Here is an 18,315-nt window from a genome sequence, read left to right as displayed (position 1 = left end):
GATAATACGAACTGACGACTGAAATTAGATAAACGCTGCTTCTAGAAGACGGTTGAGGAAGAGTGGGATCAGCATCAGTGCTTAGCAGAGCTTCCGAGGATTCAGAGAAGCGAAAGAGCTTCTCTTAAACCTTAAACCTTCCTCAAACCACGGAGCCCGGAGTTTAGAGCGACGAACTCCTACGAAGGATCGTGGTGAATTGTACCCATACCCGAAATCGCAAGTTAAATCGCACCAACGGCTTAAGACATTATCACTTTTCTTTTTTGCGGACCGATGCTCACCCGTCTGAGAGTTTTCCTTAGAATGATAGAGAGTCGAAGAAAGAACGAACGAGAAAGAGTACTAGAGAGGAAGAGAATCCCTTCGAGCAGGGGATCGATGCGTCCTCGTCCACCCTCCAATTACGTGCCATCCCTTACGGCCTGCGGGGAATAATTAGAAAGCAACCCTGGCACGGCTCGAGTAGATAGCCATGGATGTGTAAGACGAAGGATATTTTCGTGATGATCTTCGAAGAAAGTGCTTTCTACGTCATTATGATTTCCAATCGAATATACTTTTCGAGAAAATAAAAAAAATATCTCATTTGTATACTACAAAAGATTAAAATTGTAAAATTATTCTCTTAATTGGATTGTTACATTAAAACCTATGGAATTTTAACGAAAATGAAAGTCTTGTCGTCTCAAAATCCGTACTTGTCAATTAATTAGCGAGTGCTACCCATGGAAGAGGTCGGTGGGAAGAGTTGGTATCCAGGAAGATGAACACGCAGTAAAGCGGACGATGGCGCCTCCATTGGAAGGATTAGAGTATTAGACGACGTCACGTCACTGAAGTCTAAAGGAGCCTCCTTGGAACTGTGCTTTGGGAGATAGCCTAAACTTCAACATCCCCGATTTCCTCACCGCCTGCTGAACAACCTCTTGCCCTTCTCTTTCCTAATTCTAGCGTCCTTCTTCGAACCCTCGACAATTCCAATTAAATAAACCGCTACTAGATCTATAGCGGATGCGTTCTTAACAGTTTTATTACATTCAAAAGCGAATCTCTATATATATAAACGAAATTTGTCTTAAAATCATAAAAGATCATATCTCTTTTTGTTTCACAATTTGATTATAAATCAAAGAGGTTTTTATAAATCTGGACAAATTTATAGCGATCTGGAGAATCGGAATCGGTCTTGAATTTTCCAGGAGCATTAGAGCCTACTAAGCGTGTTCTTGGACGAATAGCTCGTACGTCTTTTTCTCGCCAACATTCTAGGGTGGATAAGGTCGCCGGTAGGCGAGTACTGGATAATTTAAGGGTCTCTCACGCGTGGATAATGGGGAACTTGGCTAATGCACCCCACTTGGCACCACGTGGATTCACGCGAGTTTTGTGACTCTACTTCCACTTTTCGCACCCTTACTCGCCATGTTTCAAAAAGCGTCTTGGTGTTTCCATATATGTATATATATATATATATATGTATGTATATATATGTATATATATATATACGCACGCGCGTGTGTATGTGTGTGTGTGTGTGTGTGCATATATACGCGACACGAATTATAAAAATATAACGCTATTACCTTGTATGATAAAAATGGACAACTCCCATGAACTTGTTTCTCAATACTCATTGTGTTGTTTTAATTAGAAGTCATTGTTGTCTACTTTAGCAAACGACATTGCATTGTCCAAAGAATTTTGAGATACGAAGTAGTCCAAGGCAGAATTCACAAAGGAATCTCGTTTAACGATTCTAGGACAGTTCTCGATCGGTCCATCGGTCGAGGGTGGTATTCTCATAGTCGTGATTCTTCGTTTTGCAGACTAACGACACCGAAATTGGCTTTATTTCCAAAGGGGGAGCTGCGATACTCTCGGTATTTTCTCCCTCTTATAGCTTCCAAGGAGGAATTGAGGGAAGAAGATTTTAAAGCGGACTTCGTGTCGTGACATTAAAGAAAGAGGAAAAGAAAAAAAGAAAGAAAGAAATGCTGTGACTGAAACAGCTGCCCGGTTGGACATCGCTTGGTTCTTCGGCTCCGGGGAATAGTACTCCCTTCTCTTCGCTAACCGTTCGTCCATGCGTCCATCTCTTGCCCTTGCTTTATATTTTCTCTTTGCTCTCTCTAAGAGAAGAGCTTTACCCTCGCTCCAGGAGTAGACGTCTTAAACCAATCGAATTCTTATCAAATATTTAACACTGCTCGGGCCATCGCTTTAAGTGGAAGTTCCATTACTGGACCTTACTTGTCGAAAAGAAACTTTCTTCCATGATGTGTCTCACATATTTTGCTATTTTTCTATTCTCGAACGATAGAAAGAGGCATCGATTTTTTCAACCAAAGAATATCTACGTTTTATCGGTCATACGAAATTATACGTCACGGTTTTTGTTTTATTCACTGTGATTGACACATTTCTATGATTCTGGTTAACAAGCGTGCTGGAAATCGACGGGTCAAGTCGTCTAAGCCAAAGGTCGTTTTTGGTCCCTTTCGCCACACGGCAATACGTCACGCGTCCTGGTTTTGGGGCGTAATTAAAGAGAGCGCAGAACAGTATGACGCCTCGGGGCTGTCTGGAGTAAGGAACGGGATGAGGCGGGCATGCTGAGGGTATGAGGTATAAGGGATGTGTTTTACCGAGGGATACTTATACCATCCCTACGCGGCACATATTTTCATATAACAAAACCATCTGCGTGCCGCGCATAACAAATTTCAACTGATTTATAGTGCGGATGGGGTAGGCGGACGCAAATTTTCGCAGTTTCGCCACCATCGCCGTCTTTGCAAGATACGCGAACGAATCTTTTCTCCTTCCAATGATTTTGATCCTATGTACTATCCTTTTTATTTCATCGTGTTCCAACAATGTAAATAACGATGTTTCTGATCGTGCTATCAGCAAAATTAAAACTGTTAACATTTCGATTAGTCCTATGCAGAAATTGAAAAAGATCTTATGTCTCTGAAGGCCTAGCAATGATATCTGGAGGAAATGCGACCCTAAAGGGTTGCATGGGGGAGGTAGCAAAAGCGGCTATGTACAGAAAGGGACAAAGTGGTGAAGGGGATGTTAAGAAGGGTCTATGTTCGAACCAACCGGCAACGGAGCGAGCTATCGGATCAATAGTGTTGTAGTGACAAATATCAAAGTGTGGATACGTATTCTTGCGTTTACCTAGATTCGAAGTATTTACTTATCTTCGGTAAAAAAAGAATCATCGAATACAATCTTACGTTACCTGATAATATTTCAAATTTTATCAGTTAAAAACTGTGTTGTTTCATTGTAAATCAGAGCGATGTGTTATAAAGATCGAATAATTTCCTATCAAGAGACTTCATTTTACAAGGTGTTATACGTGCGTGCGTACAGCTATAAAGCAAAAAAGGTCCGTAGCAGTTTGTTACCAGAAGCAGTTGTAACGGAAGGGCACGTAACGGGTAACATGATTACAAATATATCATAAGCCCTCGCACCCTTCTTAGAGCTCTTATTCTTAAAAGAAAATAAGAGCGTGTCCTTCGACACGCAATACACGTGCGATGCCTGTTAATGTGACCTTATCTCAACAAATCACTACCAACCCGAAGAAATAAACACAAAGAAAGGACGGATTTGACGGGAAGATCGAGAAAGAAAGCTATACAAGTCCTTGTTAAATTGAATTTAAGGAGTACATTCCTTCCATACCGCCTCAAGAAAGACAATACACGATGAACGTACGTATACAATAATGAAAAGATGTTTGACTACAAGATATTGACTGACTATACAATCTGACATTTTTTTCTCGTAATTATACTTTTCGAACTGTTATTGAGAAGTAGATATCCTTGCCGTTAGCCTCACATGTATTATTCTGAAAATTTCATCAAAGATTTATTCGGTAGGATAGCCTCGTATAGAAAGAGATAGGGAAGAAGAAAGAAAGAAGGGAAAAGTGTCTCGTATCATCAAAAAAAGAAACAAAAGTCGAGTATCGCATCGAGCTAGCCAGATATCTCAGAATGTTTTACGCCTCATTAAGCAACAATGTATTGTTGCCAAGGTGAATTATACGGGGCATGAGACGCCTGTCAAGACAAATGGCTCCAACCGGAGGTAATTGTGGGCTTTTATTAGCTCTGCTTGCTTTCTCTTCCTGGCTGCAAATCGCGCAACGGCTTTGGAGGCATCGCGCCAGTAACACCGTCAGAGGAGCACCAAAACAACGACGGAAGCGACGACAACCCTTTTCACTGGAGAGAGGGTAAAGTATCACTCCTTTCCCTCCCTTCATTCTCTTTTGATGGCGTGTAATTACTCGCGTGACACTAACGTGGGAATGCGAATCTCATCTTCCTAATACTCGCCAAGGCACCTCTTTACTTATATTCTTAACTACTATATTCTATTACCATATTCTTTATCGAAAATAATTTGTTTTATTCTGAAAAGTATTCGAAAAGTATTAAGAGAGGAGAGGAGGACGATAAAAATACGCACGGAATTATATCAAAGTTGATATGCTGGCAGCATGTCCGATAAGACTATTATGGTCAGCGTCTTTCTTAAAAGATATTTCACATATTGGCAAAGTTAATTAAATCGGAATAGAAAATCGTTGCAGTAAGAGCAGCGTAAAATGTAAAGAAAGTATGCTATGTTCTCACAATTGTAATTAGGTTTGTAAGTATAAGATTTTAATCAATTGAATTATTAATGGTTAAAACGTATCTTCGAAAATCCTGACGTAAATCCAGAAATATCACCTCTTATATTATAGGCTACTATATCGCAGTAGATATATCCTACATGTATATATACATACGTATATATACGAAACGATACGAAAAGCGAGACGAATAAATTCGTCGTTTCTCATCTTTGCCGATGCTGTCTCGTACTCAACGCGGAAGCCAAAATCGAGGTCTTTTTCCAGGGGGAAACACGACGTTTCGAAAGGCCGTATTTTCAGGAGGAAAGAGCCGCTATTCGCGCATTATTATGGCTCTAGAAGGCACGATTTACTCACACGAGCATATGCGGGCCAAGCTCGTCTTTCCATCCCTCCTTTACACATACCGCCGAACTCCAGCATAGTTCATGTATTTATGCATTTCTACCCACCCGGCTCCACTTCTTCGCTTGAATCTACACTCTAATACTCCGACACGCTTCTCTCTTTCTCTCTCCCCCTCCCTCCCTCTCTCTCTCTCTCTTTCTCTCTCTCTTTCTCTCTTTCTCTCTCTCTCTCTCCGCCTGTTTTTCTCTCTCTATCGAAGACATCTACATATATCGCACGAAGGCAATGCGACGTCAATGATCGCCTCTGTGTCGTACGAGATCTTCCATGGTTTGAGAAAAGGGACGTTAATAGACTGGAAGGAAGGACGTTCATTGGAAAAACTATTCTTGAGCGAGCTGTAAATAATAATCGGTACTGAACCACCGCTTTTCTTCTTGCGAACTCAACGCGTGATCAAGATAGAGCGACAGCTATGCCCTATCAAGAAAGAAAAGTTTATAATTAGAAGCTTTAATAAATATACATATATGGTACATGAGATGTTTTTCTTCTTTTTCCTATGAGATATCGATCAGTTGACTAAAGCGTTAATAAACAGGAAAGAATGATTTTTACCGTTTTTCTCGTTTTATCCGCCAACGTTAGCTTTCATTATTCAAGAGTCATATTTACTCATTGTATTCAATTCGGATTCACTTATGGTATGATTTACTAGAGGAAGGCGTACCTGAAACCCGGTGATGGGAATTTATCGGGGGATGGAGGCCACCCCTAAAAGCGAACGCGTATAAGGAAAACAGAGATAGACTTTAGGAGAAGGAGAGGCTGCAATGGAAACGGCGGACAACGAAGGGAGAAGAAGATAAAGGGCGCGTCCTTTCCTCATATTCTATATTCCGTATGCTGGCTCATGAAAGTCCTAGGGATACCTTCCGAAATTCAAATTTACAGCACGTGCTCTACTCGAGTGACTCTCGTTGCATGACGATGCATATTAAATTTGACCAATAAGTTCGATGTATGGAGAACGATTAAAACCTTATTCGAACATACTCTTGTGAATGTCTTTTATTACTATCGATATATATATATATATATATATATATATCGATATATTCTTATATATATATTTATATATATTCTTATATATATATATATATATATATATATATATATAAGAATATATATATATATATATATTCTTACGATAATAAAGGCGAGTTCGAGATGATGATAGCTGAAACCAATAACTTTATCGAAGGATATTGAATTTTTATCCACCCTCTTTACAAATAGTAAACGATATAAATATCGGCTGATAGAATATGATGCTTTAAAATGGATGTGATCCTTAAATCAGAACGGTAATAATTGTATTCAGTATAGTATATAGTTACCACTATCCAAGAAAAAAAGCTTGTACCATTAATAGAGATACTATTAAATATTTACTAGTCGATTTTGCTGATTCTATATTCGGACCCTTTCCATTTTAGAATTTACTGGAAAAGTTCTCGCCGTCTTAACCAAAGCTTCTTATGATCGGAATATTTCACTATTTCCTTGTCATAAACTTCGATCGTTCTACGAAACAAAAATTACTGTGCGTTTCTTGATGAAAATTCAATCAAATCAGTTTCTCTTTGTCTTTGAACTTCCTTATACGTTAAAAGAAGGATACATAAAGCTTAATAGGAAACAAGGAAAAGCATTTGCTGATGTTTCAACATGTTCCACCGAGATATGGTGTCTTGGTCTCTGAATTTGTGACACTCCCCTTTTTGCTACTCTACGCATTTTCGACAATGAAACCACCATAACCATATACTGCGGGCTTTTTCGAGATATATGATGATGTTCCGTAGGAGAACGAGGTATCTTATTTCTATATATCACTTACGTATGTATAGCATGTCTATATAACATATAAAATAACTATTTTGTACAATTCAAAAAATTCTTTTATAAATCGTATACTAAACTGTACGATTATTAATTTTTTATCATAGTGTAGCTCAAGAGTGAATTCCATAACTATATTTATAAATATTAGTTAAAAATACAGTTTATTTGTTTGAACAAACGATTTTCTAAGACGTTTTATACGCCGCGTGTTGTATGACGCGTTTTCTCCGTCAAAGTAAGAACTATGTGTTTCAATACAATTGACGACACAAGTGTGGAACACGCTCCGATATTCTAGCGGAACGTCGACTGTCGCATGTTGCACGCGGAAAACAAAATACGCTGGCAATGCGATACAATATATAATGTGTAAAATGCCCGTAAAATGTTCATTTAGTCAAAATCCTACTTCAGCAGAGAAAACGTGACGTGTAACACGCGTCGTATAAAACGTTCGTATAGTCTTAGCCTAAGATAGCATATAGGGTTACTATAGTCCGTTCAACGAGTCAGCAGACGTAAACAAATGTACATGGTGGGGATATAATCAGGTCAGGAACGTAAATGCTCACAACTTACAGAAATTGTAACAGTTTTCGAGCAAGAAGTCGAAGGAAATCCTAACAAGGACCTATGTAAGAATTATTACATTGAACAATTTATTATTGTTCGCCTACCAATAGCTGGAAATCCCATGCATCTATCACGCGACTGTTTTGTTTACGTTTCCTGACTCGTCTCGTTGAACGAACTATAGATTAGAATAGGCAAGTGTGTATGATTGAACTACTGCATAGTTTCAGGCACTATCGTTTTAAGCTAAGTTTAGTTGTAAGTTAATCTTATGTTTTCCGCTGAATTATTTGATCGTGTTTTATAAATATCTTTAGTCTTATTAAACTTTGATATTTATTTCAGTACACTCTATAATATAATCTTGAACTATGTTCAAGCGAAAGTTTTCATAAGTATAAAAATATCTCTAAGAACTTATGTGTGTGGTTATTGAGAATGGATCGAAAAGAAGGAAAGGTTGCTGTTTTCACTTATTTATTCGCGGAATAATCGCTGCTTGATCAAGAGAAGGGAGAAGAGAGTAAAAGAGTGCACAGAAGAGTTCGACGCGAGTAGGGATTGCTGCCAGGTTAAAAAGTGGAGACACCCTCCTCTGATTTCCTGCGAACCCGAACATGAATTAAAGTTTTAATTTCTCTAAATCACTGTTCGCCCTTGAGCGCTTTCCACTAGACGGTCCGTTACTTATAGCCTTTGCCCTTTTACCGCTTACTCTCACCTCTTTCCACCCTTGGAACTTTCTTTTTTCTCGTTTTGCTTCGATTTTACCATCGTTCGACCATCTTAAATCGAAGGAAATCGATATGCACTTATCCAATGATTCTCGAAACTCAAATAACGAATCGTCTTCTTTTTAAGCAACTACGTACCTACAAATTTCTTACTATTTTTGCCAATTGCTTGATGCTTATGATAAAAAGATATATTTATATCGATATATAGATTATGTATGATGATAAAATATTATAATGAAAAGTATCCTCGAAAGTCGAACAAAGGTTTTTGCGAAATTTGCGTTCTTTATTCTCCTTTTCACTTCTATCTTCATCCATAGCCAAAGCGGCGTAGGGTAGGTAGTCGTTCGTTTAAAATCATGATGCCGAGTGCGAAGGGTAGAGAAACGAGCGAGGCGTTAGCATTAACGTTAGGTGTGCGGCACCAGTAGCAGCGACCGAACCACCTCTACAAGAACTTCCTACACCCATTTTCCCTTCCCTACCAAGCTTCTCTTCCTCACCGTAGCGACCTCTGCTACGGTGACATATTGTTTCTATTCTGCTCTCTCCTGCTAAAACGCAATAAAAAACTGGCATAAATATCGCCCCTTCGCCCGACGTACCAACCACCTTCAGTTTCTCCTTCTCAACCTCCACCGTTCTCACTTCTCGTGGCTTCTCGCGTAAGAACGTAGAGATACCGACGAATGTGGTGTGGTATGGTGTGGCGTGTATAAATACAAGGAAATACCCTCAGAATTTTAGAGACTAATTTGTCTGAGTGGCTTTTTGGACTGTTACACGAAACTCCCAAAGTCCAGTGACTTCTTTCTTTATCTTTCTCTGTCGCTAGTTCTCGTTACATATTTACAGCTGTGGTTTCGTAACTTACAAGTACTGAGCAGAATTGAAACCATCGAGATATCTTCTGAACCTTCCTACGATGGACGTAGACTTTATATCTTATTCGTTAGAATAACTTTGCGAAATACTTACAGCGTGACAGGTTCTTCAGGACTTAATGGCGAAATAGAGAGCGACGTGGTAGCTGTCACACATCGTAACGTATTTGGCGATCTTACACGATCGTCCACCTGAAACAAAATTTAGGTCGTAAGGATTTACTTTCGGCATCTACGTGTTCGGAAAGATTCTTTACGGTCACGCGATAATTTCCATTTCGGGAATGGAATAAAAAAAGGGTCAGACTGTGCTTTATCGTCCTCTGAATTCTTTTCGCGATTCTCACTGTTGTCGATGGGGATCCGAGCAACAGGTACAGCAGACATGTCCTCCAGGCATCATGCTCGAGAGAGCACACGCGTGATTTATGATATAAGTGAGTTATCGAAAACACTCCTTTTTCTCTTTTTCTACTTCGAGTATTTGCGAGAAAAAGAGAAAAAGAGAAGAAAAGAATTCTTACAATGAATTTATGTTTTGCGGCAATTGTAATATTTTCGAAGTAAGATATATTGAACATACACATGGAATAGAAATAGAATTACATTGAGTTTTGAAAATTCTATAAGTCGTTTAAAGTCGATAGTATTATCGATATCGATAAATCTGATAGGAAAGGAAACTATTTTTCTTGTCGTACCATCTGCGATTTTTAAGGGATTAATAATGACAGTAAAATTCTCTACGGCGATAGCAGAGAGAAACAAACGTAGCCTCGGGGAAGTGGACTAAACTCACACCGGCATCAATCTGAATGAACGAGCCTCGCCCCTAACGAGCCACCGAGTCATATAAATTTTATTGCCATTTCATAAATCCTCCCGACTACCACGAATAACCATCCGAGAACTCTCCGAGAGATTATCAGAAATGTATAAAGTTACGAAACATTACGCCATTACGGTTTGATTCTACTGTTCAAAAAGCTTCCAATATAAATTTTCATGACAATCGCGAAAATTATTAAAAAAATATGACATTAATTATAATCCGATTGAGAATAATTCTTTGTTTCTAACATTGGTAGATCAAGTATGAACAAATTCTACAGCGATCTCAGTATTTATATCTTAGCTTGAGACTTTCCACGATTCGACGAAATTCTTAAATTCTTCCCTTCTCGTTTCTTTCAAGCTCGTAGACCAAGGGGTTCTGATTTACATTTCTTTTTCTCGACGACATAAAAATTCCGCGACGATAACTTCCTTTGTTCCACCCTCTGCGGTCTTGGGTACGGCCAAACCCCTGTGGCTCGAGAGCTGCGGGGCGTCGTCGTAACCTCGTCTAGTTTTTCGTTTATATTACATTTTTCTTTAATTAAAGGTGCCTCATTGGAGGGTAAAACCTTCGATTGAGAATATAAATTTCGATATGTCACAAATGTAATGTTATCTCCGAATGAAACTTTAATTCTTACGGTCGTCTTTCAGTCAACTGATCTATTACTCTTAACTAATCGATTTATCGAAGTATAATTTCTCTAGAATTCACAGATTCTCTTCAATAATGCAAATCCTTGGGTCTGATCATCGTTAGGTGGGAGAATTGGTGATACTACTGTGACCGGTGAGAGAATCTAGAGAGAGAGAGAGAGCGAGAGAGAGAGAGAGAGAAAGAGAGAGAGAGAGAGAGAGAGAAAGAAAAAGAGAGAGAAAGAGAAGTAGGATCGAAATGTAATTAAGAGAGCAAATAATCCGAGCTGAACAAACTTTGTGAAATGGATCAAAGAACTCGCGAACGAGAGAGGAGGGAGAGCAAAATAGATGGAAGAAGGACGGGATATACGTGTACTATACATATATACCTATATATATGTCGATAGAAAGGCGTGTCGGGGAAGGTACCAGGACGAACTACGAGAAACTCGGCCTCGTCCTGTCGTCGACCTGTCTAGCTTGAAGGAGGGCGACGAGGGGTCTCGGAACAGACCCTCGATAAATATTTCCGTCAAGTGACCGGGGAGTGGAATTCAAAGAGAGTCGAAAGGTGGAATCGAGAGTGGATGGCCTACGTCGTCCTCTTTCCACGGAAGGTTTGGAGCTGCTAGAGGAAAGGAGTGGTATAGATGGGAGAAAGAAAGAAAGGGAGAGGTTAGAGGCCAGTATATTTGCGTTACGTTACGTAGTTGCGCGTTTAATCAGCCGTGTACTCAGAAAGGGCGCGTTTGAGGGAGAAAAAGGAAGAAAAGGGAAGGATGAGAACGACTAGAGGTGGAAGAAGTGAAAGAGTACCTACCGTCGACTTGTGGATATCGAAGGAGGATGAATCTAGAGGGTCTTCTCGTGCCTTTTGCAAGTAGCAAAGAGAGCAGACTCAGTTTATTGTCAAACTAGCCTGTCGTTATCGAGTGACTGACTGTAGGATCAAATGTATTGTATCGCATAAAGCCAAGGGCAACTAATTATCAAGCGGTCTGCGATGGGTACTTCTTAAAAAATTGATGATGTTCCTTCCTGTTAAGGCGTACATAGTACATATTATAAGTCCGGTAAACGTTAAATTAAAGATCTTTTTGAAGAACAAATTGATACTCGAGATGTCTTGTATATGGAATATATGGAATGTGGCTAAGGGTCCATGCCTAATAGTTATTTATGTTTAGATATCTCCGTTAATTCTTAGTGTTTTGGAATATTTTAGACCGGACAACAAACTCAAGAGGTAAGCTTTTAAGCCAAATGATTTATGACATTTATCTTAAATTTGAAACATCTATTTTTTAGTTGCAGTAGTATCAATGACTGCAAGTGAGATTGTTAAAAAAACTTGGAGACTAATAACACAGACACACCAACCAAATAAGGATCACTCATTCCCTTTCTTTGTTCTTTTTATATTTGAAATCCTTTTTATGAACTTTCTCTTTCCTTTTTTCTTCTAATTTTCTCCGAGCATTTTTCAGAATAATTAGTCCAGAGCATTTAGTATTCTCAATTCGATGCGTAAATACCTACATAAAACATTAAAGCGCAGCTATTATCCTTTTTAAAATATACTATTTCTAACAGTTTTTACTTTGCCAGTTCTATAATTATGTTAATAGTGAATTTTTTAAATATATTCATTTGTTATAACTCAGCTGTATTCATTTAAGAATTATCTCAAATTCAGTTCAGCTTCGTGTAATTAATTTTAATGAGAGGGTTCGATGTGCGTACTTCGAAAATAAAACGTAATTTTTGAGCAATCTATGCCGAAAAATACGAAGAAAGTCGATTGCTGTGATTACACCTTAGAAGCGTGATTGGCTACTCAACATTTCCATTTCTGTATTTCTTTTCAAAAGTATTCTTTCATTTATAAAAATGTAGAAAGAAGGAAAGACGAAGTGTAAGAAAAAAAGAGCAAGTGTGACTGTATGTGTGAGGTACCTACGAAACGTCGATGGCGTGACAGATTGCCCCCAGTATTTTCCACCACATACATCATCAGCACCCGCCAGCCCTTAGTTCTACTTCGCTGCTCACAATTGCCGTCTCTCTTAATTGGCATCGCCTACCAATCTACCTGCTTTACCGTTCAGAAAATTCCACCGAAGCGTTTTTTTTCTGTATGATACACCTATCAAATCGATCTGATCCTTCATATGTGGGAATAATTAATTTATATTATTTTCGAAACTTTCTTTTTCCCCAGTAAAAAAAAACATTTCTCGAAATGTTAAGAAAAAAAAATTTTTTTTTAAAAATTAAAAAAACTTTCTTTCCTACCGCTCGTACGTAGGTAAATATATCGATAAAACAAAAAACGAAGGGTCAGTGACAAAGTGTAAACCGCACTTTCATCGTCAGGGATACGATTAGGGAAAAAATCGTGCTGCTTTAAGGGGAAGTGAAAATTAAATACCGCGGTGTGTCCACCCCATAGGTCTGGTTACCTAATAATTCATACGAGGAATGTAAAAAGGGCCGGTCCTTTTTCCCGAGCATGCCAGATGAGAAAAAGTGAGAAAGCTAAAGGAGATAGAAAAATACGGGTTCGTATTTATCTTGAGATTTGTAGCCGCCTTGGATATTTATTGGCCTTTTTAGCAAAGAGGGATATCTCTATAGTTTGACGTACCATTCAACTTTATTAGGTCTCTATATTCATAGTGAAATGATGAAATATATTCGATAATAAGTAACTTGGAACCGAACTTGAAAAAATCTACAAATGTTGATTATGAACATAAAACAAATACTTTTAAAATATTTCTACGAGAGTAGTTCGTACTAGCAAATAAAACGGAGTTAACGTTCTTAGAAAGGATAGGCTGGCAAGGAGCGTGTCTCGTCGTGGTAAATACATAAAGAAGGATCTGGAGTGCGCGTAGTCCTACGTAAGGGTGCACCTACGGCCTAACTACCTACCAACCGAGGTCATATTTGGGATTACGGAGACGGCGGTTGCAGCCTCTCAAGGATGATAGTTGCGAGCGTAGAAGAGCTGCCTTGCTAAACCAGGCGCCCCATTATCTTAACAAATCTAATCTCGCAGTGGGTGTTTATAAATGTCTTGTTTTCCGCAGAAGGCAGCATGGCAGAAGGAGGAAAGGACGAAAGGAGAAGTGGGAGTGAGCTTGCCTGGATTTTCTGAACCCCTCGTTACTACAAGTTGGAAATACAGTTGCACTTCTTGAGTCCAGAGTATTCTAACGTGTATGTAGAATAAATGTAGAATAAATAAAGAATTATCGAGAAATTCTTTCTTTTTTTATATTTTAAACCTTTATGAATCTATAAAAATTCGAAATGTATTATATGATTCTATCTGGATTATTCGACAGAAACTAAATAAGAAAAGCAAAAAATTGACACATGGAGAGTGTTCTTTTCATCGTCAAAGTTTTAAGTTGATGAGATTTTTACGCTTCGAAAAAACAACATTTCCCATTTAAGATGCACTCTTCAAGTAACTCTTTCGCTTTAAATTTTCATTCGGATCTCGCACGAGGAGGTTACATCGGAGACTTGCTTCGTCCTCGAAGCTAAGGTTGAAGCTCTATTCCATCCGAACTCGTCTCGAGCGTAATTTGCACACAAAGTGCTGAGGAGGGGTACTATGCGGGGTGCCAGTACCGCGGTATATGTCTGTATATGTATATGTATGTTATATACATACCATACCCGAAGACATTATGCTAACACTCTTCCACACGAACAACCATTTACTTCGTACGGTTATTAAAAATGTGCGTTTATAATGTACATGTTAATGCAGGAAAATCATGATTTTCAAAATACTGAAGAAAAATCGAATGAATAGAGAAAAATTATACAAACATTATGCTATATTAAAATATCATACATATGTGAATCTTGAGAGTCGATTCGTTGTGATTAAGACACAAGACTATCTTTCTCTACAAGGTAATAAAAAGCCTGTCATGTAGCATTAATTTCGTCGATGGAAGGGTGAGGAGGAGAAGAGAGGAGGTGGACCGAGAAGTCGAGACGACGACGACGACGACGACGACAAAGAAGAAGAAGGGAAAGAATACTGATTCATTATTCAATCTGGGTCGAGTGATTAGCATGCGCCGGTGCCCAGCGTATCTTGGATCCTTCTAAATAATGTAAAGCGTTCTGCCGCAAGGATGACTACATAGGCTACCATCGTCTTTGTGGACGGTCTAGACTCGTCTTGTATTACGCTACTTTACCTTAACACGATTTTTGAAAATTCCATTAAAATGCAATCATGATCGTCAACACGACAAAGTGACTAAGATCGATGAGATTCAGTACATGTTACGAGATATATTCGTTATTACTTGTTAGATAAAACAGACCTAATAGTCTTGGAAGAATTGAACAATGTAGTTGGAAATAGCTCCTCGAAACAGTGATACAATTTCATGCGGTGGTAGTCTGCAACGACTTGAAAGAAGACCGCAGGATAAAACATTTTTAATATAATTAAGTGGGAATCTCTCTGCGGTACTGGCCCTTTTCTCGTCCTTATTCCCCCTGGCGTCGCCATCCACGATGGTCTTGGCTTGAGATCTGGATGTAAGAAGGGTTGTATTCAGCTTGCCTCCAGGGCATGTTAATGCACTCCAAGATCTTAGCACTTACACTCCAACACGCCCGTCCTCCTCGTCCTCTAGCTCCTCCTTCTCTACCTCGTCGCCGTCGTATTCCTGCTTTTCCTTCCCCAGCCATTTTCTCTTTCTCTTAAACTACCCCAAACCTCCAGCGCCTCCAGAGGGCTTTCACGAACGACGCCTTAAATCCGGATCTTTGCCCTCCTCCGACCACCCTTTCTACGCCTCATGCTACTCTCTCTCCCTCCCTCTCTCCCTCCCTTCCTCTCTCTCTCTCTCTCTCTTTTACTCTCTCTCTCTCTCTTTTACTCTCTCTCTCTCTCTCTCTTTTACTCTCTCTCTCTCTCCTTCTCTCTCTCTCTTTCATTCTTGAAAATCTTCTTCTTTGGTAGCATCGTGATTCTATCTCGAATGATGTAAGAAAGAAAACGGATTTTCAAAATACCAAGCTCGTGAAGTGGAATCATCCTTATTGCCAATAGTATCATGCAGTATAGAAAGGTTTATCCTTCTTGGACGTAGAGTAATACTTAGAGAACTTGTTTTTTCCATTGATTTTCTCTAGATTCTTTCTTTTTAATCTATTAAAATGCTTTTCTCACTTTTCATTAGAGAACCTTCCTTACGCACGAGCGAATAGCTTTTTGATGAAGCAGGGAAATCATCGTCGTCGTGGTAAAGACGAAAAACTCAGGGTTGGAAGATGAGAAGGAAAAAAAAATAGCCAGAGAGCGGAGAAAGAGTAAGTTCGCAGAAAGAAATCTTAATTAACGAAACCATTGTTTCGGTCGTGAAAACTCAACGAAATCTTAGCAGGACGGATCGAGCTTTCTTCCAAAAAAAGGTAAGGGAAGAAGTAGGAGAAAGAAAGGAGTGGAAAGAGATCGTCTGGTCGAAGTCTAGGGTGACTGGAAAAAAGGGCACTTTTTCCGAGGCCGACAGATAGTATGGCCGCGCCGACCACTGGCGGTGGTGCGCACAAGGGCATACAAAGCCCTTGACGGATGAGTAGCCACCGGGCTATGGCACAAAGCCTGCGTTTACGAGTGACCACCTGTTGATGGTCCTGTACGCACCTGTGTACGCACACACGGCTCATCCTATGTGCCACCCTCACGACCTTTGCGCGAGTCTACGGATGATATTTTCATCCTCGATTACAGAATCGATGACCTTCCCGATAGCGTATATATTTACATATCCACGACTGCGTGTCTGGATCTCTTCCATTTTTGAGCACACAACTCTTTTTTTTTAATAAATGTCTACAACGTGTTGAAAATTTTTATAAAGACGTTAAAGAATAATTTTGCAAGAATGTAAATGTATTATTTAATGTAAAATGAATTAAAAATAAAAACATGTTATAGAAATGAAATGCTTTCATTATATAAATGAATTTCTTTCTATATCTTGTATGATGATAGTTGTATATGCAATCAAAAATCTTGTGTCAACATTAACTTAAAAAAAAAAATGTTTGTATACAATATCCGAAAACCCTCCACGATACTAAATTTTCCTTCCGCGACATTTTCGCCCAGTGAAACGCTGAAGAAATGTTGAACGGTCACTTGGATAGTCAACAATTCGAAATGCTTTCCCAGTCCATCGACGAAGCGTATCAGCGGAACAATCGTACGGCCCCAGCGGGCTCTGAAACGGTTGAACGACGTTGCGAACGCGGAAAAGTGCTTTGGCGTTTTTACCGGTCGAGCGCTCGTCAATCCGCAGAGATCGAGAACGCTCTTTTTTCTCTCGTCTCTTTCACTATACCGCCCTTTTCCATCCCCTTCTCTTTCCATCTCTCTTACTCGTGTGCGTTCTGAGCCTCCCGCCATGACTCAACCACAAGCAGAGAACGACAGGGACGCTTTATTTCCACCCCCGTCGCAATCGTTCCATTTGTTTCACAGCCGGCATTGCATTGCTCGCGGCGACGAGGTTTCTCTCCTGCCTTCTCTATTTATCTCTACCTCTTCCTCCTACCTTCCTTCCATTCTTTCTCTCTCTCTCTCATTCTCTCTCTCGCGCGCTCTCTCTCTTTCTCTCTCTCTCTCTCTCTCTCTCTCTTTCTCTCTTTCTCTCTGTCTATCTATGTTTTAACTCTCTCCCTCTTCCTCTTTTACTCTCGAACGAGTAGATTTGAGCCGCGGACGAATCGACCCACCGTTATCTCGACGTATCCGCAGGTACGCATTTAAACGCTGCGGCTCCCGACATATTTATTCTACTAGCGTACTTCTCCATTTTGACGAACGACGCACTATCACGTGCTACCGTTACTCAAGCTTTCTCCGTATAGAAAGAGAGAGGCTGTATTTTTATCATGGTCTCGATTAAGAGAAAATGCACTACCACGCTTGGACTTTCAATGTAAACTCAAGGGATAAAAATAGAAATATACATTAAGAAGTTTTGAAGAAGTAAATCGTTAAAAATTACGTAAATTCTTTATCAACTATCGTAATAATAATATGAATGTTAATTTAGAATTATTAAAATCTCATATTATGATGTTTGCTCGATGACGTATGGTCGATGAAGTGCAAACAAGAATAATATCAGCAGAACATTTATCAATCGATGCTCATTAGTAATCCAAGATTGTTCCATCTATTACGCATTTCAATATTCCAATAATCTCTTCCCAACCCTCAGTCCATTTCGTTTTTTTCTAGTCTTCCGTCATCTCGATCTAAATGTTTTGTCGTCAAGTATGATCGAATAGTTAGGATTTTTCGAACGTAGACAACAAAATATAATCGATGGAAATTCAAAGAATTGTTATTAGAAGAAATTGTATCTCATTAAAGAACTATCGAAGATATTGCGCATGAGTTTCAATAGATTTCGATTGATTACTAATGTAGAAAGAAACGTCTCGAAACGACCGGAGGAATTTAACAAAGTCTCCTTACTTCGAAGAGAAATTAGTAGTCTGTCATTCGGAAAAGGGATGGATGGTTGCATCGGAAGGCAATCGCCAGAGGAAATTGTACGAATGGAGGAGTGGTCGAGTGGACGAGCGAAAGTCAACTGGGCAAGCTTTTTCAACTTCTACATTCAAGGGATAGAAGATGACGCTGTTTAAAGCGCCGGCT

The 18,315-nt window shown here is 39.3% G+C and overlaps 1 protein-coding gene across 5 annotated transcripts in view; it reads right to left on the bottom strand.

Annotated features, from left to right (window-relative positions):
* LOC118445754 (uncharacterized) overlaps window positions 1-18,315 on the bottom strand; it is a 242,922-nt gene that overhangs the window by 25,127 nt on the left and 199,480 nt on the right. For all 5 annotated transcript variants that reach the window (XM_085663066.1, XM_085663071.1, XM_085663068.1 and 2 more), the window contains one exon: window positions 9,217-9,314. In XM_085663066.1, coding sequence (XP_085519192.1) covers window positions 9,217-9,314 — 98 coding nt within the window. The remainder of the gene's footprint in view (window positions 1-9,216; window positions 9,315-18,315) is intronic.

Source organism: Vespa mandarinia, chromosome 1 (assembly GCF_050613455.1).
Source record: "Vespa mandarinia isolate Hongniang chromosome 1, ASM5061345v1, whole genome shotgun sequence".
Lineage (NCBI taxonomy): Eukaryota > Metazoa > Arthropoda > Insecta > Hymenoptera > Vespidae > Vespa > Vespa mandarinia.
Note: the sequence above shows the minus strand (reverse complement) of the source record. Positions and strands in the feature narration are given on the sequence as shown.